The sequence below is a fragment of the Urocampus carinirostris genome, chromosome 14, assembly GCF_059441175.1.
Source record: "Urocampus carinirostris isolate Australia breed hairy pipefish chromosome 14, RoL_Ucar_1.0, whole genome shotgun sequence".
Lineage (NCBI taxonomy): Eukaryota > Metazoa > Chordata > Actinopteri > Syngnathiformes > Syngnathidae > Urocampus > Urocampus carinirostris.
In genome coordinates, this window is record NC_142362.1 from 14,986,934 (window position 1) to 15,009,060 (window position 22,127).

The 22,127-nt window shown below is 39.7% G+C and overlaps 2 protein-coding genes across 3 annotated transcripts in view; one reads left to right on the forward strand and one right to left on the reverse strand.

The window, feature by feature from the left end:
- Positions 1-78: 78 nt before the first annotated feature.
- On the reverse strand, positions 79-16,997 carry hat1 (histone acetyltransferase 1). 2 transcript variants are annotated; one of them, XM_088353340.1, is made up of 11 exons: positions 16,906-16,997; positions 15,328-15,399; positions 15,055-15,130; positions 13,055-13,175; positions 7,265-7,441; positions 7,047-7,168; positions 6,376-6,480; positions 5,935-6,041; positions 4,349-4,500; positions 4,033-4,149; positions 79-562 (listed from the first exon to the last, which is right to left on the reverse strand). In XM_088353340.1, the coding sequence occupies exons 1-11, from the start codon at positions 16,958-16,960 to the stop codon at positions 392-394; spliced, it is 1,275 nt and encodes a 424-aa protein (XP_088209466.1). In that variant the 5' UTR covers positions 16,961-16,997; the 3' UTR covers positions 79-391. The 2 variants fall into 2 exon arrangements, with proteins under 2 accessions (XP_088209466.1, XP_088209467.1); XM_088353341.1 differs by lacking the exon at positions 16,906-16,997 and adding an exon at positions 16,699-16,870.
- A 3,418-nt stretch (positions 16,998-20,415) lies between these two features.
- LOC148352749 (electrogenic aspartate/glutamate antiporter SLC25A12, mitochondrial-like) overlaps positions 20,416-22,127 on the forward strand; it is a 33,024-nt gene continuing 31,312 nt past the window's right edge. Inside the window, exons 1-2 of the mRNA XM_088352486.1 lie at positions 20,416-20,577; positions 20,976-21,029. Of these exons, the coding sequence (XP_088208612.1) occupies positions 20,566-20,577; positions 20,976-21,029 (66 nt within the window). The 5' untranslated portion in view covers positions 20,416-20,565. The remainder of the gene's footprint in view (positions 20,578-20,975; positions 21,030-22,127) is intronic.

Here is a 22,127-nt window from a genome sequence, read left to right on the forward strand (position 1 = left end):
AATCCAGCCATGAATCACTCAGCACCTGTCTTCACAAGGCGTAAGTGAAACTTGGTAGAAAGAAAAGTGAAAATGGAATCAATAACAAACAACATTTTTATTAGAAGTGCTGCAAAACAGTGGGACAATGGGAAATGTTCAAGGATCTACAAACACGACCAAGTCTTGCAATTATGGGAAAACTGCTACCGAGTTGCACTAATCCTCCAGCGTGCCAACACAAGCCGGGGGAACAAAACAGCTTCTGCTTGCTTTCCTGCAACCCCGCTTCTGTAAAAGCACTCTGCAAATAAATCGCTGATTGCATTGTGCTTCTTTGTCTCTGTTTGCAGTGAGAGTTCATGAGGGTTTTGTACACACGTAGCTCCAGGCGAGTGCGGTCTTGGACTAATCAGGCCTGTGACGCCAGCCTCTCGATAATTCTGCGGTAGTCTTCCAGAACCACCTGGTAACTCTTCTCCAGCTCCTCGTGCTGCATCTGAGTGTCCATCTGACCCAATTGGGATGCCACCTCCTCCAGCTTTAGGCACTTGGTCATCTTCGTTACCTCCCTCTGATTCTTCTGCTCGGCATCGACGTCAATGGCCATGTCAGGGGAGAGAGACATTTTTTTTAGACATTTAGAAAACAGTGATCTTAGGTAAAACATAACTAAATGAAAGTGGTGCCACTTTTTTTCTCAAACCACTAATCTCAACAGACGCGAGCGCACCTACTTGAGTGTTTCTCACTTTCATTTTCAGGATAAAACCATCGAGGACTTTAGCGCCAGGCGCAACATGTCTACAACAGGGGTGGGCAAGTGAAAGCCCGTCCAGCCATTTATCCATGCCCACCAAACCCAAGTGTTCAAAATATAACGGTTTTATATACTGCAATCCTTCATTTATGATGATTAACAGTGACCAGAAACCCCGCCGATACGCAAACATCCACGAAAAAGCCCCTACCACCCATTTTTCTACTGGATGACGGCCGTACATGCGCTGTTTATTATAAGTGAATTCGGAAAAAGGGGCCACCACCAGACACACATTTGCTCTCTCGGCAATAGTCGACTAAATTGAATTGTCATCAATGTCATTGATAACAATGTGGTGAACCACTGTACAAAAAGACTAGACATGGCACTACAGGTTTAACATGTAATAAAAACTTCGAAGAGAAAAACAAGATAAAAGACTGTCAAGATAAATATGCATGTATTTACAACGCAGTGCTAAGAGATTGACCTAGCTTCTAATGAAAATAGTGCATCTTAAGAATAGTGTAATGAAAAGTAGTGCAACTCAGGGAATAATGGATCCCAGACAAAACAATGCAGTTCATGGACCCGAACAGAAAAGAAACGAATATGCTCTGCCAGGCCCTGCTCTCAGCAATAGCTAACAGAGGATAATGGATCACTGCCACAACCGTGCATTTTAAGCGGGGCCAACTCCTGACAAAAAGGGTATTCTGCCTGTCCCCGCTTGTAGCAATGTGTTATTGGTGATAATGGAGAGCAGCGGCTTAAGTGCAGTTCAATTTAGGCGGAAATAGTGAGGGAAAAAAAAAAAGATGCAAAAAGCCCTACAAAAATGCTGTCGGTCCTCGCTTACAGCAACATGTATCGAGAATAATTGATCGTGGAATATTTTTTTATCCGCGACACACTGAGGCCGCAAAGTACAAAACTTGAAGTAGCGAAGGATTACAGCAGAACGCTGAAACAAAAAAAGTACAACTATGTTTATAACTTCTTGCAGTTTGTGTCACCCTTGTCCCTAGTGTCCATTTGTGCCCCCATTAAAAAAAAAACATTTTTCATAAAGCATTCACGTTTACTACACTCACAGCCAACATTTAAATAATGTAAACGTCACGTCTCGATTTTCTATGTACTTGCTATTTTCTTCATCATGAATTTAATTTATTTATACATTATATTTTATGCAAAACAGTTCTGTGCTTCTGCCATTGAATTTTCGCATCCGATTTTGAGTAAAAAAGGACAATAATCCATCACGTTGCTTTAATTCTGATTATTCAAATCAATTTGATGAAATGGTTAGTTTAAAAACAAAAATAAAATGATGTATAAAATGAGAAAATGTTGACAGGCCTTTTATAATCTTTTTTCCTTATGTATGGCTGAAGAATCAGATCGAGACAGTAACAACAGATCACAATACAGAAGAAATGGCGTGAGTCTTGACCCACCCCAAATATTTATTCCTGCCTCGTTACGCTTTGAAAGTTCACAAGAGTGCCATCGTATTCATAACTTGCATGAATCTGACCAAGAAAATTGTCCCTCTGAAATTGAGGAAATCTACAAACACTACAACACAGCCAAGCATTTTATCGGATACGAAATCTAAAACGTGACATTGATGAGAGTTCTAAATGGAAAAAATGCCCCACAACACTCCAGGAGCTAGTAGTTGTTGTGAGTAAATGTGCTTTCAATCCTTAACGGGTTAAACAAGGTACTAGAAACAAAACGATGATTACACAAATCAAATTATAAGATGCACACTACCTTGGCTACAGACAAAATGATAGGTTATTGATGAATGACAATTTGAAACAGCAATGACATCCAAATTACACGAGTTAAGACGAGGGTCTCAAGAGGAATGTGAAAAGAAGATTTTAGAACGGAGCTATAATCTTCTCACGTGGCGGCATTCAACATTCTGGCTAACAACAAGCAAAACTCCTCAGGGTAGGAGAAATAAATAGGCAGCATCTGGCCACCAGATCCCTCTTTACCAATTCACCCTGTGGGACCCTTTACGTGCCCGACTTTGCATCGTGGAGGCGTGGTTTCTGTGCCAAAAACAGGATGTAGGAGGTTATGTCAGGGCAAGCGGCTTGACTCCAAGATTTCATAACGCCTACCACCTCAGCTGAAAACTTTCTAAGAAAAATGACCTATGTATAGTATAAAGAGAAAAACAGGGGGTGGGGGATGTTAGACAATTACCTCTGCCTATGCACTTTAATTGTTACCCATATCCATTTTGATATTTTAATTGTTTTGGTGTAATGCATTTAGTCTGTGTTTTGGTGACCTTGACTGTCATTAAAAGCGCCTTTAAATTCAATGAATTATTAATGTTGGTTGTGCTGTGACACTGCTGAGAAAATATCTACTATTAGCAGAACATTTTTCAACGTTTGTGTATTTTATTATAATTATGGCTTTGATTTGCTAAATTTTAAAAATTTTAACCTGTTGTTCTAATACAAGAACGGTTTGTGGATCCCTCAACCTAAAGGGTTATAGGGTCATCACTTCCTGTGGTGTCTTGGGCAAGTACAGCCTGGCAGAGCCCATCTCTCTCTGGGTAGTTTTTTTGGGTGGGGGTTTGCTTCCCCCCCCATGTAAAAATTGTAGCATTGGTTTCCATGGTTACCAGTAGCAGGAGAAGCTTCCTGATCTAACCCAGATACAGCACCTTCATCATCTGGCCGATGTTTTTTTGGTGTAAAGCGTCATCCCGCTCTTTGGAGATGAGGCAGACCTTGACAGAGAGGGGCAGTGGCGTGTGACAATTAATACTTAAAATGAGCAAAGAATTACCAGACAGTAGAACACACTGTAAACTAAGAAAATTACAATTGTAATAAGCAAATTTATGTACAAGGTTTTATCTTTATTTGACATATTTGATTATTTCTTGCAGTGTAATCTTTAACAGCTTAATAAAAAAAAATAAGTTGTTAACTGTATCAGTATTGTCACATGCCACTGCCGGGGTCCACAACAATTATAATAATGAGTAAAACGGTGCTAGGGCAGTTTTTTTAAATTTGTGAAATTATACAATTATTCGCCCAGTAAGACAAATATCTGAAATTAGTGAAATAATTGGCTAACTGAGATAAGATCATTTTCCAAGTACTATTTTTTGCTCCTTTTTTAAGAACTAGATGAATAAGTTAAGCTTCAACTTTTCAACATTTATCCTGAGCTAACACCCTCTTTCCCAGAGCTGTAAGCTTAATGAATTGTTCTCATTAAACCATGTTTTATTTTTTTACCCTGTATGGTCCAAATAGCCTCTTCTTCACTGCCAAGCGGTACGCTTTTGATTTCTCTTCATCGCTCATGTCCGTCACCCTCAGTCGCAGGATCTCGTACACTCGTCGTGCATGTTTCTGTAGAACAAATAGAATCGCATCCATTTAATCTTTCGATTAAAGACAAAAACCCACCTAAAAAAAACAAAGCAAAAAGATGGCGAGCAATCATAAGTCTCTTCTAATTGTTATTCTAATATTGTGCAGCTTTAATTGGATAACATTTCTCAACATTGAACAGCATGCGGAAATAACCAAAGAATTATTGACAGAACACCTTGTTGATTTTCAGTTTGGCCTGCACCTCCTGGACCATTTCCGCTGACAGGCCCGAATGCAGTTTTTCCTCAGCGAAGGATGGCAGGCCTTGACAAAGCTTGACCAAAACAAAGTCCCTCAGCTTCACGTAGCTCTCTGAAGGATCTTCGGCTAAAAAAAATTACAGCAGGGAAATGATAATAAAAAACCAAGGAGAACACACAGGTCATAATTTTGCAAAGGAAAAATGGGTTCTTGGGTTCTCCAGGGTCAAAAGGGGATGCGAGAAAACCCTTTTACCCCCCCAACCATAACCCGCTAAAATTCTTCTGGACAGATACCTTATTGTTTTTTTAGAAACACTGCTCTCCAGTGCCTACGACTTTTGCAGAAAATATATTGTAATGGGGAACATTAAAGGTTGGATTCTTATTAACAAGTAGTGTCAGTATATTTAAGTGGCTAACTATGGGGTCTTCTTTTCCGAGACATCATATTTGGCTGTTATCGGTTCCATAACTACCGGCCGGATAATCGTCTTGCATCCCTATAAAACTCTCTCCTTGATTTACAGAGCATGATGTCTTTTCATCTACCGCATTCTGTGACACTTTTCAATTTCCAACCAAGGATGCTGCTTTTGTGGCACGGTTTATTTCCTTGGAATAAAGTCAACAACTTAGATGGAGTACATTTCAATAATGCCTCAGCGGGACACTTTTCAAGGCAGCAAACAATATTAAATTTCCCTGCATGATCCAGTCGCAGCACTGAAAAATCAATTCAAGCAATTGTGACAAAAATGCAGAACAGTCTTTGTCAAAGCAACGAGAAAAGTATTACTCCTATAATTTCATTTTATTTCATGTATCAGTGCTTTTCAACGGCGGGTTATTCAATGAATAGTTCCTACATTAATGTACACGTGGAACCGGGACTAATGTACTTTTTTGGGGAGCATTTTAATCATATGAAGAGGACCCTATTCCCCACATTGGAGCCTTACAGAGCAAACTGCTGCACTGATGATGCAAGGGCGCTACAGGTCCCTAACAGGCTCCAAAACAGTTTCCTGCCCAAGGCTATCACCACCCTGAACAAGTGCGCAAGACTGAAAAATACATATCTTGCCAGCTGTATTAAAAAATGGGTATTCATATCATACTTATACTTATTTGGGGATGTTTCTTTTCAAAACCTTTTTTTTTTACAAGGCACTATTTTTGTATTGTACTTTTATTATGTAAGACAATAACACTTTAAACTTAGACCAGTCTCCAAGCAATACGTTGTAAATATTTTTGCCTATTTATCCTGAAATTATTTTACCTATTATTTCTCTTTTAAGTCTTAATGATGTGTTTATGTTGTTTATCCTCAAGTGCCATGTCTAGTCAAGCTGTAAAAAATGTTTGCTACGCTGTTATCATTGACAACAAAGATGGTTCTATTCTATTCACCCAAAAAGTAAATAGGTGAATGAGTTCATGACTGCCAGAACCTAAACTGAATAGACTAAAATATTTTTTAGATACCAATGTGGTTAGAATCTCCCAACTCTATGTAAAATTTAACAATGTGGCCAGTGTGTTTTTAAAATCTCACCTGTGATATCTTGCACTTTCGGGATGCTCGAATAAAATCTGTGCACTGCCTCTAAGAGTTGAGCTCCGTGACCTTCTCCTTGGAACGGAGGCAGTATCAACATTTGACTGTTTGACCAAAGCACACAAAAAAAACATGGATAAACAATTTGTTAAGTAATATTAAAACATGATTTTTTCCACCACTTCTTTTCTGCTATTTAAGTAGTTGCACAGCAGGAATCTTCGATCCATCAGCTCGATTAATTCAGTCACATCAAATGCTTATTTATAAAGTTGTTTTCAGACACAAATCATCCTTGTTTCATGATGAAACCAATAATTGGCGAGCTAAGCCAGTAATTTCCCTAGTTCTTTAGGAAGAGGATAAAGAAATGTGCAATTTTCCTCTTCCCTTAAACATACAAAAGAATGGGACAGCCCGTGCTGCCGGGGCAATTACCTTACACGTGGCCGGGTTTTGTCTGGATACGCGTAGTAATTATAAACTGTCATGTAGCCGATGGTCGCGTAGAGGGTTTCCCCGTCTTTATTGTATTTTTCAAAGCTGCAGAGACGACACAAAGGCAGACAGGTCAATTACAAGCACACTTTCATGCAGTGTTCATTTTACCCTCCATGGCCCCCCCTCCCTCAATTTCACAACGTCAGCAAGTTAGAGCAGCCAGGCCACATTGGTACACCTGCTGCAATCTGAATACATTAAGCACTTAATTGGAGTACTGCAACTTAGTCCGAAAGAAAGGACTCAAAAAGGGACTGAGCTCCTCAAAAATCACTTCAGTATTTTTGGCCATTGTCGGTATTAATAGGTGCCATGGTAAAGGAAACACTGGCAGAGGCTCTTTTTACTGTTAAGACACTGTTCGGTGTTTCAAAAGACAACAGCATTCAATTCTTTCCTGAAAAAATTCAAAAGGGCCTTTTTTTGCACAATAGAAGCCCTTTCCTGATCAACAAATCTCTAAGGGGGGAGGCGTATAATCAAACTGGCCGGGTAATTGGCCACAAGCGTCTCAAAAGGGGGCTTTGTTTTTCAATGACACAATATAGACTTTAGGACACTTTAGAAAGGGAGGAGGGGGAGGGACGTCAATTAAATAGATCACGCACACAAGAAAGAAGTCCCAACGATCGTCGTCAGGGTCAATGAAACTGGCCGTCTCTATGAACCACATGAGGAAGGTCTGCAGGCGCTCGTGGTACTCTCGGAATCCCGGGCAGCTCAAGTCGGCCTGCGGCAGGCATGATTGGGAAAACAATAGAGACTACAGTTAGGTAACCCATTCTAATGATTGATAAAGATAAATATAAATAAGACAGTTTGGCACCTTGTGAATTTGATAAGTGAGCTCTCCAGCTTCCTCGTTGTGGACAGTGTACGTGTGCAACAGAGTACCAAAGGGCCGGAAATTCGCTTCCTTCTCCAAGAGTGTAATGAAGTCGTCAGTGTTGCAAGTGAACCCGGCGGGAACAATTTCCCGGATCTTCCCATCGATATCGTCGGCCTGTAATGGGAATTCACAAGATGATATGGAGATGAATTAAAAAAAAAATACCCCAAATGATTGCTGAGTAATCTCTTTGTTTGGCTGGGCAATTAATTACATTGATTAATTTGTCAATTCGAAAACTGTTAAATCGTGAAATCGGTAGGAGTTAGGAATTGATTTTAATTGCTCTAAGCTGATGTTGATTATTTTAATTTTGCAAAAGAAAAAGAATACATGTCTATTAATATGCTTAAATTGTCTGTCTACATGTGTTGCTGCACTGTAAACCTTTTATTCAAGGTAGAGGTAAGATCTCGGTTCGGCATAAAATGTCAATTATTAAGCCGGGCTGGGCTTCTCTCTTACTGTTTTTTTCTCTGTGGAGAATCTGTTCAGCATGTACGCTGTTCAGCGCAACTGCAACTTACTTTTACTCAAGTAATTATTTGGATGACTTTTTACCTCCACTTAAGAAATATTATTTTGAAGTAACATACTTTTACTCGAGTAACACACTTTGGCACCGAAGTGTGTTTGATTTAAGGGACCGAAATCGAAGTAAACCCGAAGCAGCACCGCGCGCATTTCAGTCAAAGTGCGCAATTCGACCAGGTAATAATAAATTATTAATGTCCCAAAAATAGTTCCAGAAATGTGTAACTAAAATATGCACCAATAAAAAAAACTAATATCTCTATGTTAGGTCATAATACCTCAAAGATACCCTGTCCTCCAGTTAAAGGGCAAAAAAACATTCGTCATTCAGACAATTCAGAAACAAAGTTTCAACAAAAGTCTCAAATAGGTGGTACAAATAAAAACACAAATCTTAAGTGTGTGTGCTGATGAAAAGAGAACCATTAGGCAATTAAAACTGTCAGCTGAGCAGAGGCCACGGCAGACCCCCCTGCCCAAAATGAAAAGACCACTTAAATCCCTACATTTACTCTTCAAGTTAAACCATGAATATGTGATGAACTCACCACAATAACGCTTTTCTGCCACTCACCAGGAAATTAAACCTGATGAATTGATCTCTACTTAATAAACCTTTGGCCGCACACAATAGAGGCCTCTCCTCTAATCCCACCAAGTGAACCCAATCAAACCAATTGGGCACCGCGTTTTCAAAGGGGCCCTACGGACAAAGGCCCGCAACCCCTTGGAGGTTTTTTTGGCTGGTTAGTTCAGCTGTAATGTTTGCATTGTATCCATTTCCATAAGGATTGACGTGAGAACACTTTGCTAAGCAGGCTTTTCACACCATTTACATGCACAACGGGCATTATGATGCTGCCGAGACCCTCACTGCTCAGCATTGAAAACAGGGAAATGAAGAAGGTCGGTGTAAAATGCACTACAAAAGGCTAATACAAAATACTACTGATTCCACCCCCTTTCCCTTTTTCCAGACATCAGCTAATATCAAACTGGAGGTAATGCACCTGCAGTTGAATGCCACTCCAAGGGTGCAATTGTTCTGACGCGCTTGGAAGAAGCAAGAAGCATGCTTAAAAGGCCTTGGACAAACAAGCCTTTTTGTTCTAGCCACTCTTGCACATAGTGGACGCTAAATTGCGCAGCCTTGCAGAAAAGAAACCTTGGTTTGACATGAATGTAACTCAACAAAGTAGCTTTGGGACACTGTTCATGCATTTGATTCCAAAACAAATAAGCACAAAGAGGAGATAAATAATCTAATTTGTGGTGTGTGTATGATTAACCTTCTTTGAAGGTTTACACCAACGGTTTTATTCTTTAAGCATACCCTTCATTTTTTAAATTCACATTAGGGATGCACTAAATCTTCGGCACCAAACATTTTTGCTTCCAAAAATGACCAAACGAGCATTTTTACGCCAAAATAAAAATAAACCCAAAAAATGCTTCAGAAGAAAAGAAGTTGTGATGACATCACTTCTAAGGTAAGGTGAGCCTTGGGAAGCTAGCTTTCATTGAGGGCTAGTTTGAGCACAGCTGCTATTTTCTTCATATGGCACATTAAAAAGAAGAAGATGGAGGAAGTTTTTACCAACAAGATATTTTCGCAAACGTTTGTGTGTCATTCTGCTTCCGGGGTGTTGTTAGCCACTACAGAGCTAACTTAGAGCAGTTGAGCCGCTTAATTTGTAAACACTTTTTGTGTGTGACATTCAGTATGTTCGTCCCCGAAGTCAATTGGCTGATGCAAACCTAGTTACGACGGGAGTTTATTTTCTATTAATATTTTACTTTAGCGAATGTGCAAGTGAGACTAGTGTGATCTTGCAAAACAATATGGCTGTAACATATGTATGATCGCCACGATAATGTGTGGCTAACGACGACCTCAACAAGCGGATTTGGGAGCACAGCGAGGAGGTTTCAAAGATCCAACACACCGCCCTAAAGGAGGAGTTTAGAGACAGGAGCCATCATTTCAACAGCCTGTATCAAAGGCATTCTGGCAAAATTTAACGGGTTCTCGGAATTCGTGGAACGAAATCACCCAGAGAAACTTTTGACAAGTTGGGCTATCACTCATGATGACATCTGCCTCACACATTTCTGAAGAATGGTCAGAAGTCAGCAAACCCAGACGTCATTGGATCAGTTTTTCCAGAAACGCGAGGCAAAAAACACTGAAGAGAACCAGTAAACAAATAGGCCACTTTAAAGGTAAATATTTTTATTGTTTCCTTTATTCTTTATTTAGAACTTGTGCCTCTCTTTTTATGTCTAATGTGCAGTAATCTAAATTTTGCATTGATTTGTTTCATGTAGTGATGCTCTTTTATGATTTAAAAAAAATATATACATTTGCAGGGCTTGGAACAGATTAGCACATTTACATTGAAAAGGCGTCTCTACTTACCAATGTTTCAGGTTACAAAGCTACTCCCAGAACAAATTACATTTGTAAGTAGAGGTACCACTGCATACGAAATATTTTGCTCAGTGTTTCATTTTTGGCCCAACATTCAAAATTTTTTGTTTCGGTCCCATAATTTCATTATTGGTGCATCCCTAATATACATTTCATTTCACATATACACCCATCGAGATAAAAATCCCAAACATTACCCTATTTGATTCATCCCTCTCCCAGTTGTACATTTTACGTTGCATCTGCCTGAATTAGATATTCTATTTTCCTCAGCAGCTGCACCAAAGCCCGAGTGTCCGACACACACTCGGACTGGGGGACAAACACTCTTCAGACACAGCAAAAGCGACTCCCTTTGCTCTCCACTCTGACACCAGCTGCACTCAAACCCTTCAGAGCGCCATTGGGGTCAGTGCAAGCATGCACTAAGAGTCAGGGAACCACCCTGCTACACTCTGAACATCATCTCTGGCTTCAAATATAGTTCCAGAAAAAGACTCCCCAGCACCAAAAATAACAGTGTTAATACACTGATCATTTGTAATACACTAAACTAGAGGTGGGCGAGAAGACGATATTAAATTGCAAAGGACATAAACATGATCCTGATCTCACAAAACAGAAAGATTGTCTGATTGTCTTGTGTTACTTCAGTCCCATGCCTAAATTTCGTGTCTGTTTTTGTGTACCGCATTTTCCGCACTATAAGGCGCACCGTGTTATAAGGCGCACCTTCAATGAATGATATATTTTTAAGCTTTTTCCACACATAAGGCGCACCCCATTATAAGGCACTATAAGTGCATGCTGGTTTAAGATCAGGTAATTGTGCAATTTTGAAATTGTAATCCTGTGCAGTCCTTCGAGACATTTTTGTGATTAAGGGCGTCATAAATAAATGTGACTTGACTTGGCTACAGTAGAGGATGTAGTTACGTTATGCAACCGTTAGATGGTGCCGCGCTAAAGGGAATGTCAACAAAACAGTCAGATATGTCAGTCAAACTTTATTAATAGATAACAAACAAGCTTTCCACAACTCCATTCACTCCCAAAATGAATAAACAGCTGTTTTATTATTTTCTCTGAGGTAAAGCATTTTCGTGACACATCTTTAACATCTTTGAACAACAGCAAGGCATAACATTTTACTTTTCCTCCATTTAGTCAACACGCAAAAAAACGTCCGATACTGTTATGGTAAATTAAACAATATAGTGACACTCGTAATGTGCAAAAACAACAAATGCAAAACAATAACAGTAAAGCAATAACATAAATTACTGTAAAATGTAAAAAGTTGTAGTGGGTTTTAAATAATTCACCCATGGAACCATTCTTCAGTTAGCGAGTTCCTAGGGGGACTCTTAATTCTGCCGGCTCGAGCCACTCTCGTGTTCGATTCATTAATGTTGAACTCTCTCGCTGCTGCTCTATTCGCGTGTTCTACTGCGTGACTGATCCGCCTTGAGTTTAAACTGCGTTGTAAGCGTGTCTCTTAATAGGAGCCATTTCAGGGTCTTTATACAAACGCACAAATAAAAGAGAATCAATGTTTAATATTTCCCAGTCTGCACATCGCACTTCTTCTACGCGAAAAATGAAGTTGGTGGCTGCTTACCGTAAGTTGAGAGACCTTGTAATTCAATATTGATCCATATATAAGGCGCACCGGATTATAAGGCGCATAGTCAGCTTTTTTAAAAAAAATCAGATTTTATGTGCGCCTTATAGTGCAGAAAATACTGTACTCACAACAAGCTGCATTATTAAATGAATATTTTTTTTTAAAAAAAACATCGCTTTGGTGGTTACATTTTCTTTGGCTACTAGCATAGAATTTTTTTCTAGTTAATTCAGTAGTTAATGCTAGTGTCACAAACACTAAATACTTATATTTGCATTGAGGACACTGCTGCTAGCTGCTAATACTAGTGTCTTTGCATTAATGCGTAACGTTTAATCATTTAAAATGTAATCAGAAATGTAACTATTTAACTTAAATCCTCTTAAATCTCAATTTTTTGGGGGGTGAAACCCTAAAGTAAAAGGGTAAGAAAATGTGCAAAATAGTAACCCAAAAATGTTGTGGGGAGAATTGTGATAACACCACTGGCAATGAGCCGACGACACAGGAGTTTGATCTACTCCAGACAAACTTGTTCCTGAATTCAACTCTCCACTCTCATCTTCTCTTCTCTCAACCCATTTGAAGGATTTGTCGCTCTTAGAGATTTTTAGACGTGTTCTTACTCACTTATTCTTTTGCTCTCATAATTTTATCATTAAAAACCTCTTAACAATTCATCCTTGCTTTGCTCCGCCTCCAATTTGTGTCATTTCTTGCCTGTGATTTGACGGTAGTCACACATGGATGCCTGTGATGGCAATCCTTAAGAGATACTTCACTGAGGGAATGTGCTGCTACTTTGTGGGGTTTTTTCCGAGAACTGCTTTGATATAATTCCATTAAAATCAATGGTTATACCCAAAACCTGTCTTCTATTCTTCATGGAACAATTTGAATTTTCTCTTTTAGCCCAACGGTCGCAGTTAAGGTAACTGAAATAGTCTTGTCAAACGGAGGCCCTGGCGCCCCCAAGGCAACAAGAGGGTTAAGTGATACGTGAACTACATAGGAACTAACGAGTCTTGTTTTGTTTTTACTTCAGACCACAAAAAACATAGATTTTTGCTGACACTAAAATAAAGGCTAGCTAGCACTCTACTTAACATTAGCAAAAAGGCCAAGTAAATCTTACCTCCACACAGTCAAATGTGTCTGTGACTTTGGAGGAATATTTGACTTTGTAAAGCGTGCTCAGGCTTCCCGCTGTGTAATAGAGCTGGATCTGAAGACCTTTGTATCCAAATGCCACCTCACTGTTGGAAGGGAACAAACATTGAATTTGTCAAAAAGTATCCCCAAAAATTAAGACATTTCAATTCATTTTAGAATTGGAACGTCTGATATCTTTATATCCATCATTCATCATAACATGACAATTGTGGTGTTGTGATTTTTTAATGTTTTTCCCCTATATTTCAGAATCATGTTACTCTGTGTAATGAATCAAAGCCATAGTATGTTCTCTACAAGTGGACCCGACTGCCTCAAAAACAAGTGAATCTCAGAGGAGTATTTTGAAGTTAATATTTAGGATTAGGGCCGGCACGGCGGCTGGGTGAGTAGCAGGCAGCCCCATGGTGTGGATGTTTAGGGTTCAAGTCCAGCTACTGCAGCCACCCGGTGTGGAGATTGCATGTTCTCCCCGTGCCTGCATGGGTTTCCTCCAGGCACACTGGTTTTCTCCCACATTTCATGTCGAGTTAATTGGGCGGTCCAAATTGTCCCTAGGTGTGAATGAGCGAGTGAGTTGTCTGTCTCTGTGTGCCCTGCGACTGTCTGTCAACCAGTTCAGGGTGTCCCTTAGCCACTGCCCGAAGATGGCTGGGATGGGCTCCAGCACCCCCGCAACCCTACTGAGGATAAGCGGTGCAGATAATGGATGGATTTCGGATTAGACCCAAAATCTTTTTTTTACAACCTCACATAGAACCTAAGAGAAAAGCGAAAGTGGACGCCGAAACAAAAAGTGATAAGTCTTGAAAAAGGAAAAAAGAATATTTTTAAACCAACCAAATATCTAATAACTTAAATACTGTACTATCTTTCAAGTGACAATTATACATGTCTTAATTTTATTAAAATACAACAGAACAATAAGAAAACCCAAAGTTTGCTAGGACAATAGTAGTCTTGAAATTAAGCATGTGTTTTTCCCGGTCGCCGCTTCAAAACAAAAAACAAAAAAAATCCTATCCTAGATTAATATTACCAATAATATTTTTATAACATTTATGACCACATTATGTGGTTTAAATACAATTTAGAACATTGATATAGACTAGAGCTTATCCACCCACCCTAGGAACCATTAGGTACATTTTCAGTGTTCATTTTACCTCTGAAAAGTGATGGGTCCCGGGGACTCGCATGCTCAAAAATCTATGGGTCCCAACAGAGATCCATGGGTCCCCAAAATGTAGTGTTATCGAGGTTAAAATCGTAAATCGGCGACAAATATATAATATAAATTTATGTATTCATTCAGTTTTAATCATCAAATTATTAATTCATTTCTACATCAAATTATTGTGTAATATACCGCTTAAAGGGATAACCACAAACCTGCCTTTTTCCATTTTCTCCTTTTATACTTTCTTTTTTCTTAACTTCTTTATACAACATAATTCGTAATATCAATCATCAAAGCAAGTGAGCCGTTTAAGAGCTCTTTTTAATGAGTTGAGCCAAAAAAGACGGTTCTCTAAAAAAAGACAGACTTCCTTTCACTCCACAACGAGATCTCGTTGGCCGAGATCGGCATGCAGGCGAAAATTCGAACCGCGAGACCAAAACGAAAATGCCTGACAGAAAGTTTGGAGTGCGGTAAATCTTTGTTAAAAAAAAGTAATGGAGTAGTAATGACAATTTTGTGGCAAAAAAGTTGTGTCCTGGGGACGCACGTTGATTTGAGACTATGCGTCGCTAGCAAAAATGATGCGTCTGGAACGCAGGGACGCGGGCAAACGAGAACACTGCATTTTTCCTGAGATGCTACAAGTGTTCCTGCAACAGGTTGGTACTTATGATCTTTTAGTATTATTGACAACAAAAAATAACTAGAGAGCGACCTTTTTTTCAAGCAAGAGAAGAACCTTCATTATCAGAAGGTGCGGCTTTAAAGAAAATACATACTCGTCTCCAAAAATCTGATGGCTGTACTCCGGGTGGAAAGTAGTACCATCATCGTCAGTATCTTCTGGAAAGCGAACTGGGTAACGGAAAGCGTAACAGTGAATATACAGCAAAAAGTAAGTCATGGCTTTGTGCAAATATTTAAACTTCACATCTAATTAAACCTGGACAGATTTTACAATAAGACAGCAAGTGTTCGCCATTGAGTGAAGATCATTCAGAATGTTAATATTTTATTTGAAAAAATTAAAAGTGAAAAAAAAAAATACATACTTAGCTTGAGGCACACGGCTTCATTGGTGTCACACTTAAATTCAGCCAGCTTTTTCTCCATGCTGTTTGCTCCTGGGAGAACAAATGGTATTAGCTGTTAAAGGATACATTATCCACAGTGCAGTGTTTCTCAAATAGTTGGTCGCTCAGTCAAGGGGAGATGCGTGTGACCTACGGGAAATATATTTTTAACTGTCCAAGTGCATCATCACCCATACTGGATTAGGGGGGTGTAGCACTCTCATTGGCAACTTGTGCGCTCGCAGTGAACTCCGATTTGGAAAGTAGTGTACGTGTTGCAAAACTCATTGTAGTCATTAATCTACACATCAGCTTTGATTAAAAACAATCTGCACTAATTAAGAGGTTTCCTTCTTCCCCATGGAAGCAGTGCCACAGTGAAACAATAGTTTAATATGAATAGTAAAATAACAAAAACCTGATATATAATGAAAAAAAACTGGGAGAAAATGCAAAAACAGGAGACTGTGGATATGGCTTTCTCGCCGTAAGAAGTTTCAACTATGCATGGAATAGTCAAGTCATGTTTATTTGTATAGCCCTTAATCACAAAAAGTCTTAAAGGGCTCCATAGACTACAGACTATTATTACACCATTCCCACATCTAAATTTCCCCCTCATATCTTTCAGATTGAATTTTCCCCCATGTTCCTGCCCGGAGTCTTAAGTTGGAAAGACTGCTAGTGATCCCAATAGCCAAGAGGAGATCCGCAAGTTTGAGAGCGTTCTCGATTCGGGGCCCCGGTGCTGTGGAATGCTCTGCCCTCTGAGATTCGATCTGCGACCCCAGTACAACTGTTTTAAATCAAGGCTTGAAACATGATTATGTTCTATAGCTTATGAATGTCCGTAGTTTCATGTTGATGATGTCTGTTTATTACAGCATCCATTGCAGCCTGGCCCCTTCTCAGAGTTTAATCTTCATCATTCTGAGGTTTTGGGTTTTTCCTTGCCCTCATGTAGGTTTTAGATCAGGGGATGGTGTAATAGACCTGTCCTAACGAATTTTTCTTTACTATACGACGCCAACAAAAAACGTTACCACATGTCAATCATCTTACAAAATTCAGACTTTACGGTGTTCCGAGGTATGACTGTGGGACTCACGCGCCTCGTAGTCCTGAACACACTAGCCAATAACCATAGGTTTCTGTCCCCCATCATACGGCAATTTCACTTGTCGTATCCCGGGGGTCTACTGTACACCTAAACAGAGCATGGCACCAGAGGCTCACTCTCAGCTCGCAGTAGAGTGAATGATATATGTATAAACAAACATGTCGACACTGCAGGCTAACAATAAGCATATTCCATTCCACAAAACCACTAATAAATTACGTCATTCGTACATTCCAGAACAGTTTTGCTAAACACACAGCATGTTATGATAGCACGCAGCTAACAGCAGGCAGGCCCCCGATGCGAGTTCCGCGCTCCGAAAGTGGCATGCCGCTCAGAAGACTCGATATTTGGGAAAAGACATATCCGCACGCAAGATAATGGGAAGCAATGCTGTTCGAATGAAATTATACGACGTAAGAACAGGCAACACGTACCCGCCATTTCTGCAGTGTTGTGGGAGTTTGTTGTCCTAAAAGACCGCGCAATCATAAGGACTTCCGGTATGACGTATTTCCGGTCGAAGCGAGTGCACGTTCATCATTACACTTTTCCAAATATATTTTTCTCTTATCAAATCAAATTAAAATGTATTTGTATACAATATAACACTTTTCAGACACCAAAATGTAACTCAAAAATAAAACGAAACAAAATGAGATACGAACGAAGGAAAACGAGAAAGCAAGAGAGCAAAAAAGAAAGACAGACAGAAAGAAAAAAAGAAAGACAGACAGACAGACAGACAGAAAGGAAGGAAGGAAGGAAGGAATGTGGAAAGGAATGAAGGAATGTAGGAAGAAAGGAAGGAAGGAAGAAAGAAAGAAAGAAAGAAAGGAACACACAAACTAACCATGTGAAGAAAGGGACCTTGACTGAACATGTCTTTTTCCCGGTTTAAATACCATACATATAACACAATCAGCTTATAAGAATTGAAAACAAATCCTAAATACAATTAAGCTTAGCCACAAAATGTATGTGTGGATTTGTGTTTGGCACTTCTTCAAATTGAATAAAAAAGAAGTTATAAAATAAATAGAGATAAAGATGTGGGGAGGATCAACATAAAACTTTATTTTTTTTACATTCCAGGTGCACTTATGAATACCTGTCAAGTTTGACACTATCATTTCTCCACCATCTGCAATGTCACTGAGACATGACATGTTATCTATAAAAACAAAGCAAATATAAATAAATAAATAGATAAAAATAAATAAAACGATGACTCATTTTTTTAAAACACACCTGAACACAAGGTGCAAAACTTTCCAGCACATCATATGTCAGAGAATGTACAAAAAAAATAAATAAAGTAACATACGATTATTTTTCTTACATATTTGTGGAGAGAAAAAATCTTATGTAACACATTTCACTGCAAAGTAAAGTAAACTTCTAAAAGATGTCAGTAAATCATGAATTAAATTAGGATATCTACTCAGTTAACTTTAAACCGAGTCAATGAATGAATTATGTAATAATATTATGAGTGAAATGAGCATATCAAGTTAATTTATCCTCAATTTATATGAGTAAAAAATGGATTTCGAGAGCCTACTTGATGCGTAATGTGTAAACATTATACATATGACATATACACTTGTTTTCAAGTCCTTGTGAGCTCTCTTGGATGAAAATGGAAGGTGTATTACACGATTATATACATTGTAAAATTAATTTTCCTCGTGACAGGTATGGCATGAAGAACAACTTACCATGTTAGTTATAACTATTAACTTAATTGACTAACCTAAACTGTAATTATTGAACTGTTTATTCGAAGGAAATATATTTATTGTCATGATTACTGATGTGTCTCAGCTGTGCCGGCTTATTTGGCGCCAACCGCCGCGGGTTCTGATTGGCTCCCTGTCACTATTTGAATCCGGTTCTGTCAATCCCCTGTTGTCAGTCCGTCTGCGAACCTCAGTGTATACTAGGCAAGCCTTTTTCGACCCTGACTCCCACCTGTCCCCTTTTTGCTCCCGTCTGTCTCTGGCTACCACCTGTTTTGATCCTGACCACGTCTGATCTCCCGTCCTGGCGTACGACCCTTTTTGTCCCCGACTACGTCTACTCTCCCGTTCTGGCTTACGACTCGTTTCCGACCCCGACCACGCCTTGCTCTCTCAGTCGCGGATACCGACCAGTTTTTCCCTCCCTGACACCGCCATCGCTCGCTACAGAAGATCCACTTCCGTGTTTGGATCACCATCCGAGTACAAGAGCGACTTGCTTCCCACATCCAGCGAACACCAGATCGTGGGCGCACCCCTTCCTCTTTCCTTCAATAAAACTTGTGGTAAACGCTACGCAATCCTGTTTCCGTTCTGGTCCTGACAATTTATAACATTTGCTTTCAGACATGACTCCTGGTTACCATGCATCTCTGCAACTGAAACCGGCTACCTTTGTTGTTTGTATTATGATAAATGGAAGGGGCTACAAAAAAAAGGTTTTCCTCCTCCAACACAGCCGATTCAAACGGCCAGGGTCATTATCATGCTCCTAACAAGCTTATTAAAGAGTCCGTCATTTCAATGAGATGTGTTGTGGCAGGAAATAGCCAAAGCATGACCAGCCCTGAACGATATTGTGGGCTTGTCCTTCGAGAAATGTGGAGGGAAATAAGTATAGCAATAAGTCCGTACCAACGACTGGATTTATTAACGACTGATAAAATAGGTTCTGTTTGGACAAAAAAAGTGCTAATTGAATCTTAAAGTAGGTTTATAGCACCAATTAATATAACCTTATTTTTTTCCAGTGGAGAATACTCTTTGGATATGAGTAAATTACAACACGGTCCAAAATGTACGTTGTGATTTGTTCCAAAAGTATGTTGTGATGAAGGTTGTATTGTTGTAAGACATGATAATGAGTTGAAATTACTGATATGATGATGTTCAAATGGTTTGGTCTTGGCATTTATGAGGACATTGTACATTTTTTTTAATGCTGACATAATATTGGTGGGGACCAAACAATGAATGATCTAGATTGGTGCAGACATAGCACATTTTCCTTAAGTGATCACATAATATTGGTGGGGACAAAACAATGATTGCTTGATTTTGGTGGGGACACATCATCTCCATCCATGCCAAAAGTATGGCCTTGGTCCAGAGGCTGAATGCAAACCTAAACCTAATGACTAGGTGGACATTTCCACTAAAGTCAAGGCAAGTCATGTTTATTTGTATAGCCTTTAATAACAAAGAGTCTCAAAGGGCTGCGCAGACCACAGATTATTGTAAATCACAGACTATTATTACACCATCCCCTGATCTAAAACCTCCATGAGGGCAAGGAAAAACTCAAAAGCCTCAACATGAGGAAAATGAAGAAACCTTGAGAAGGGACTGCACATGAGGTAATCCCCCTTTCAGGATGACCAGGCTGCAATGGATGTCGCAATAACAAATAATACACAGATATTGTCAACATAAAATATAGGTTATTCATATGCTATAGAAAAGAAGTGTGTTTTAAGCTTAGATTTAAACATTTCCACTGAGGTTGCAGATCGAATCTCAGGGGGAAGAGCATTCCACAGCACTGAATGGAGAACGCTGGGTTGTATTATTGCTTAATGCGGAAATGCAATCGTTAATAAGGAGGGCAATTGGCTGTTGATGTTCATAGCCACTTCTGGCTACAAGATTAAACATAACTGGGAAAATAGGTGCAGCTGTATACTTACGACTGAATAAATAAAAAAGTTATAAATGAAGAAAGTATATGAACATGACTAAATATAAGCAGTGACACATTATAATATTAAAATATACAAACAAACACCCACTGGATTTCACTGATCGAACCAGGATGGTGTTACCAACCGCCAATACAATGTTGTTTTTAACGTGGTTGCAGTGACTTCACTTTTGCTTAGTTATTCACAGATGTAACCAGCAGGCGCTTCCTGCTCTCTGGGCAGCTTATCCTCGTTTGAACCTGGCAAACAGGAACTGTGAGAACCTCAAGCTCCACCGCCCCGAAAGGAACTCCTTCACTCTTTAGATGTAGCAGTATGTCAGGTAGTGTTTCCATCGGCGCTTGAGCTATTGACAACTGACGTCACACCCAGCATGGCGGTCAAGGTGACTTCGCTACTACTTCTTATCAGATATCAACTTTATTATACGCGTGCCGAGTCTGGTATCGTCCGTGAGGAACGGTGGAGCGTCCAGGGCGTGTTTGAGACATAAATGTGGCGGTCTACCCGCGGGGAGACAAGACGTCGTCGCCGGCCTCGGGAAGAAACGTCGCGATGCGACTGTCAGTTTTACCAACAAACAGATTTTTGTGTATTTTTTCACTACTCGGTTCGAAAAGGAGGTGGTGGTTCTGGGGGATGTTTCGGCTCGGTTCTGTCGCGTTGGCTTCGCTTATATCCGAGCTAATCACGAGAGGAATAAGTTGGATAGTTGAACTAGTTGATCTCTTTCGAAAGGATGCAAGAAGATTCACGAGATGACACTGGACTTGTGTTTTTCAGGTGCACATGACTAAAAGAGCTGACCCTCATGAGTTGAAAGAAGTGTTTCTAAAGGTAAGAACATGTTTTAGTGAATTTGTTTGTATATTTATACTAGTGATGTGATGAGGTACACTCATATTAACAAATAAACGATCCTACATTGTATTCATTATTTGGTTGGCAGAACAAGAAAGTGATATATAAATTGCATTGGGGAAAAAGTTATATTGTCTTACATACCTGTCAGCCTCCACGGCTCCATGCCCGTATAAACTGTCATATTTTTCCATACAAACTATAAAATAATCGTACACCATATTTTTTTTTTCCGGAATGATGCATGATGGGAAATCCCCAGGCAGCAGACGCATGCGCACAGTAGCATCAAACCGCTCGCTTCGTTTGCAACGAAAAAAACGATGCAGAGATAGAGGCTTCCGCGGCGAACTCCTTTGACATAATTGATTTGCCGTTTCGTAATAGTCGGTGTATACCGGATATTACCCATCATTGACAAATTTGCTTTTTTCCGCACAGAATTCCTTGTACGTCGTACTCGTCTAAAATGCATTAAAAACATACTTTGTACGGCAAAACCGTACATGTGTACAGGTATGGTCTTACCTTAACTTATAAATGAAATCTATGCACTTCCCCACATCAACCAGTAGGCAATCCTTCAATATTAAAAACGTCTATGCAACGAGAAGAAAAAACTTTCATGGTCGCCTTGGCGACCGGTCTGCCCCGCCCCCTGGGCCCAGCTGAAGCAGTTCAACTAATCGAGTGTCTGCTATTTAAGGCTGAATTGTGGGCTTTGCGAGTGCGGGCTCATTACATATACACACTCCCGGTCTGTTATGCCTTGTCCTGTTTTAGTTTAAAACATTGTCCGTTCTGTTATGCCTTGTCCAGTTTAGTTGAGTTGGAAGAATCAACTGTTTGTTTTGTCATGTCCCAGAGTTTTGGACAACTTTTATTTTGTTAAATAAAACTTTTGGATCGTTACGCAATTGAGTTCTCCCTTCCTGCCTCCTGCCTCCGTTCTGGTCCGATCACCCCACTCCACGCCCCCACGCTTCGTGACAAAAACTAGGTGGTCTGACTTGCTGTTATCGTGCTCATACTATTGGTTATTCTTTTATGTGGGGCTGATCCGTGCACTAAATC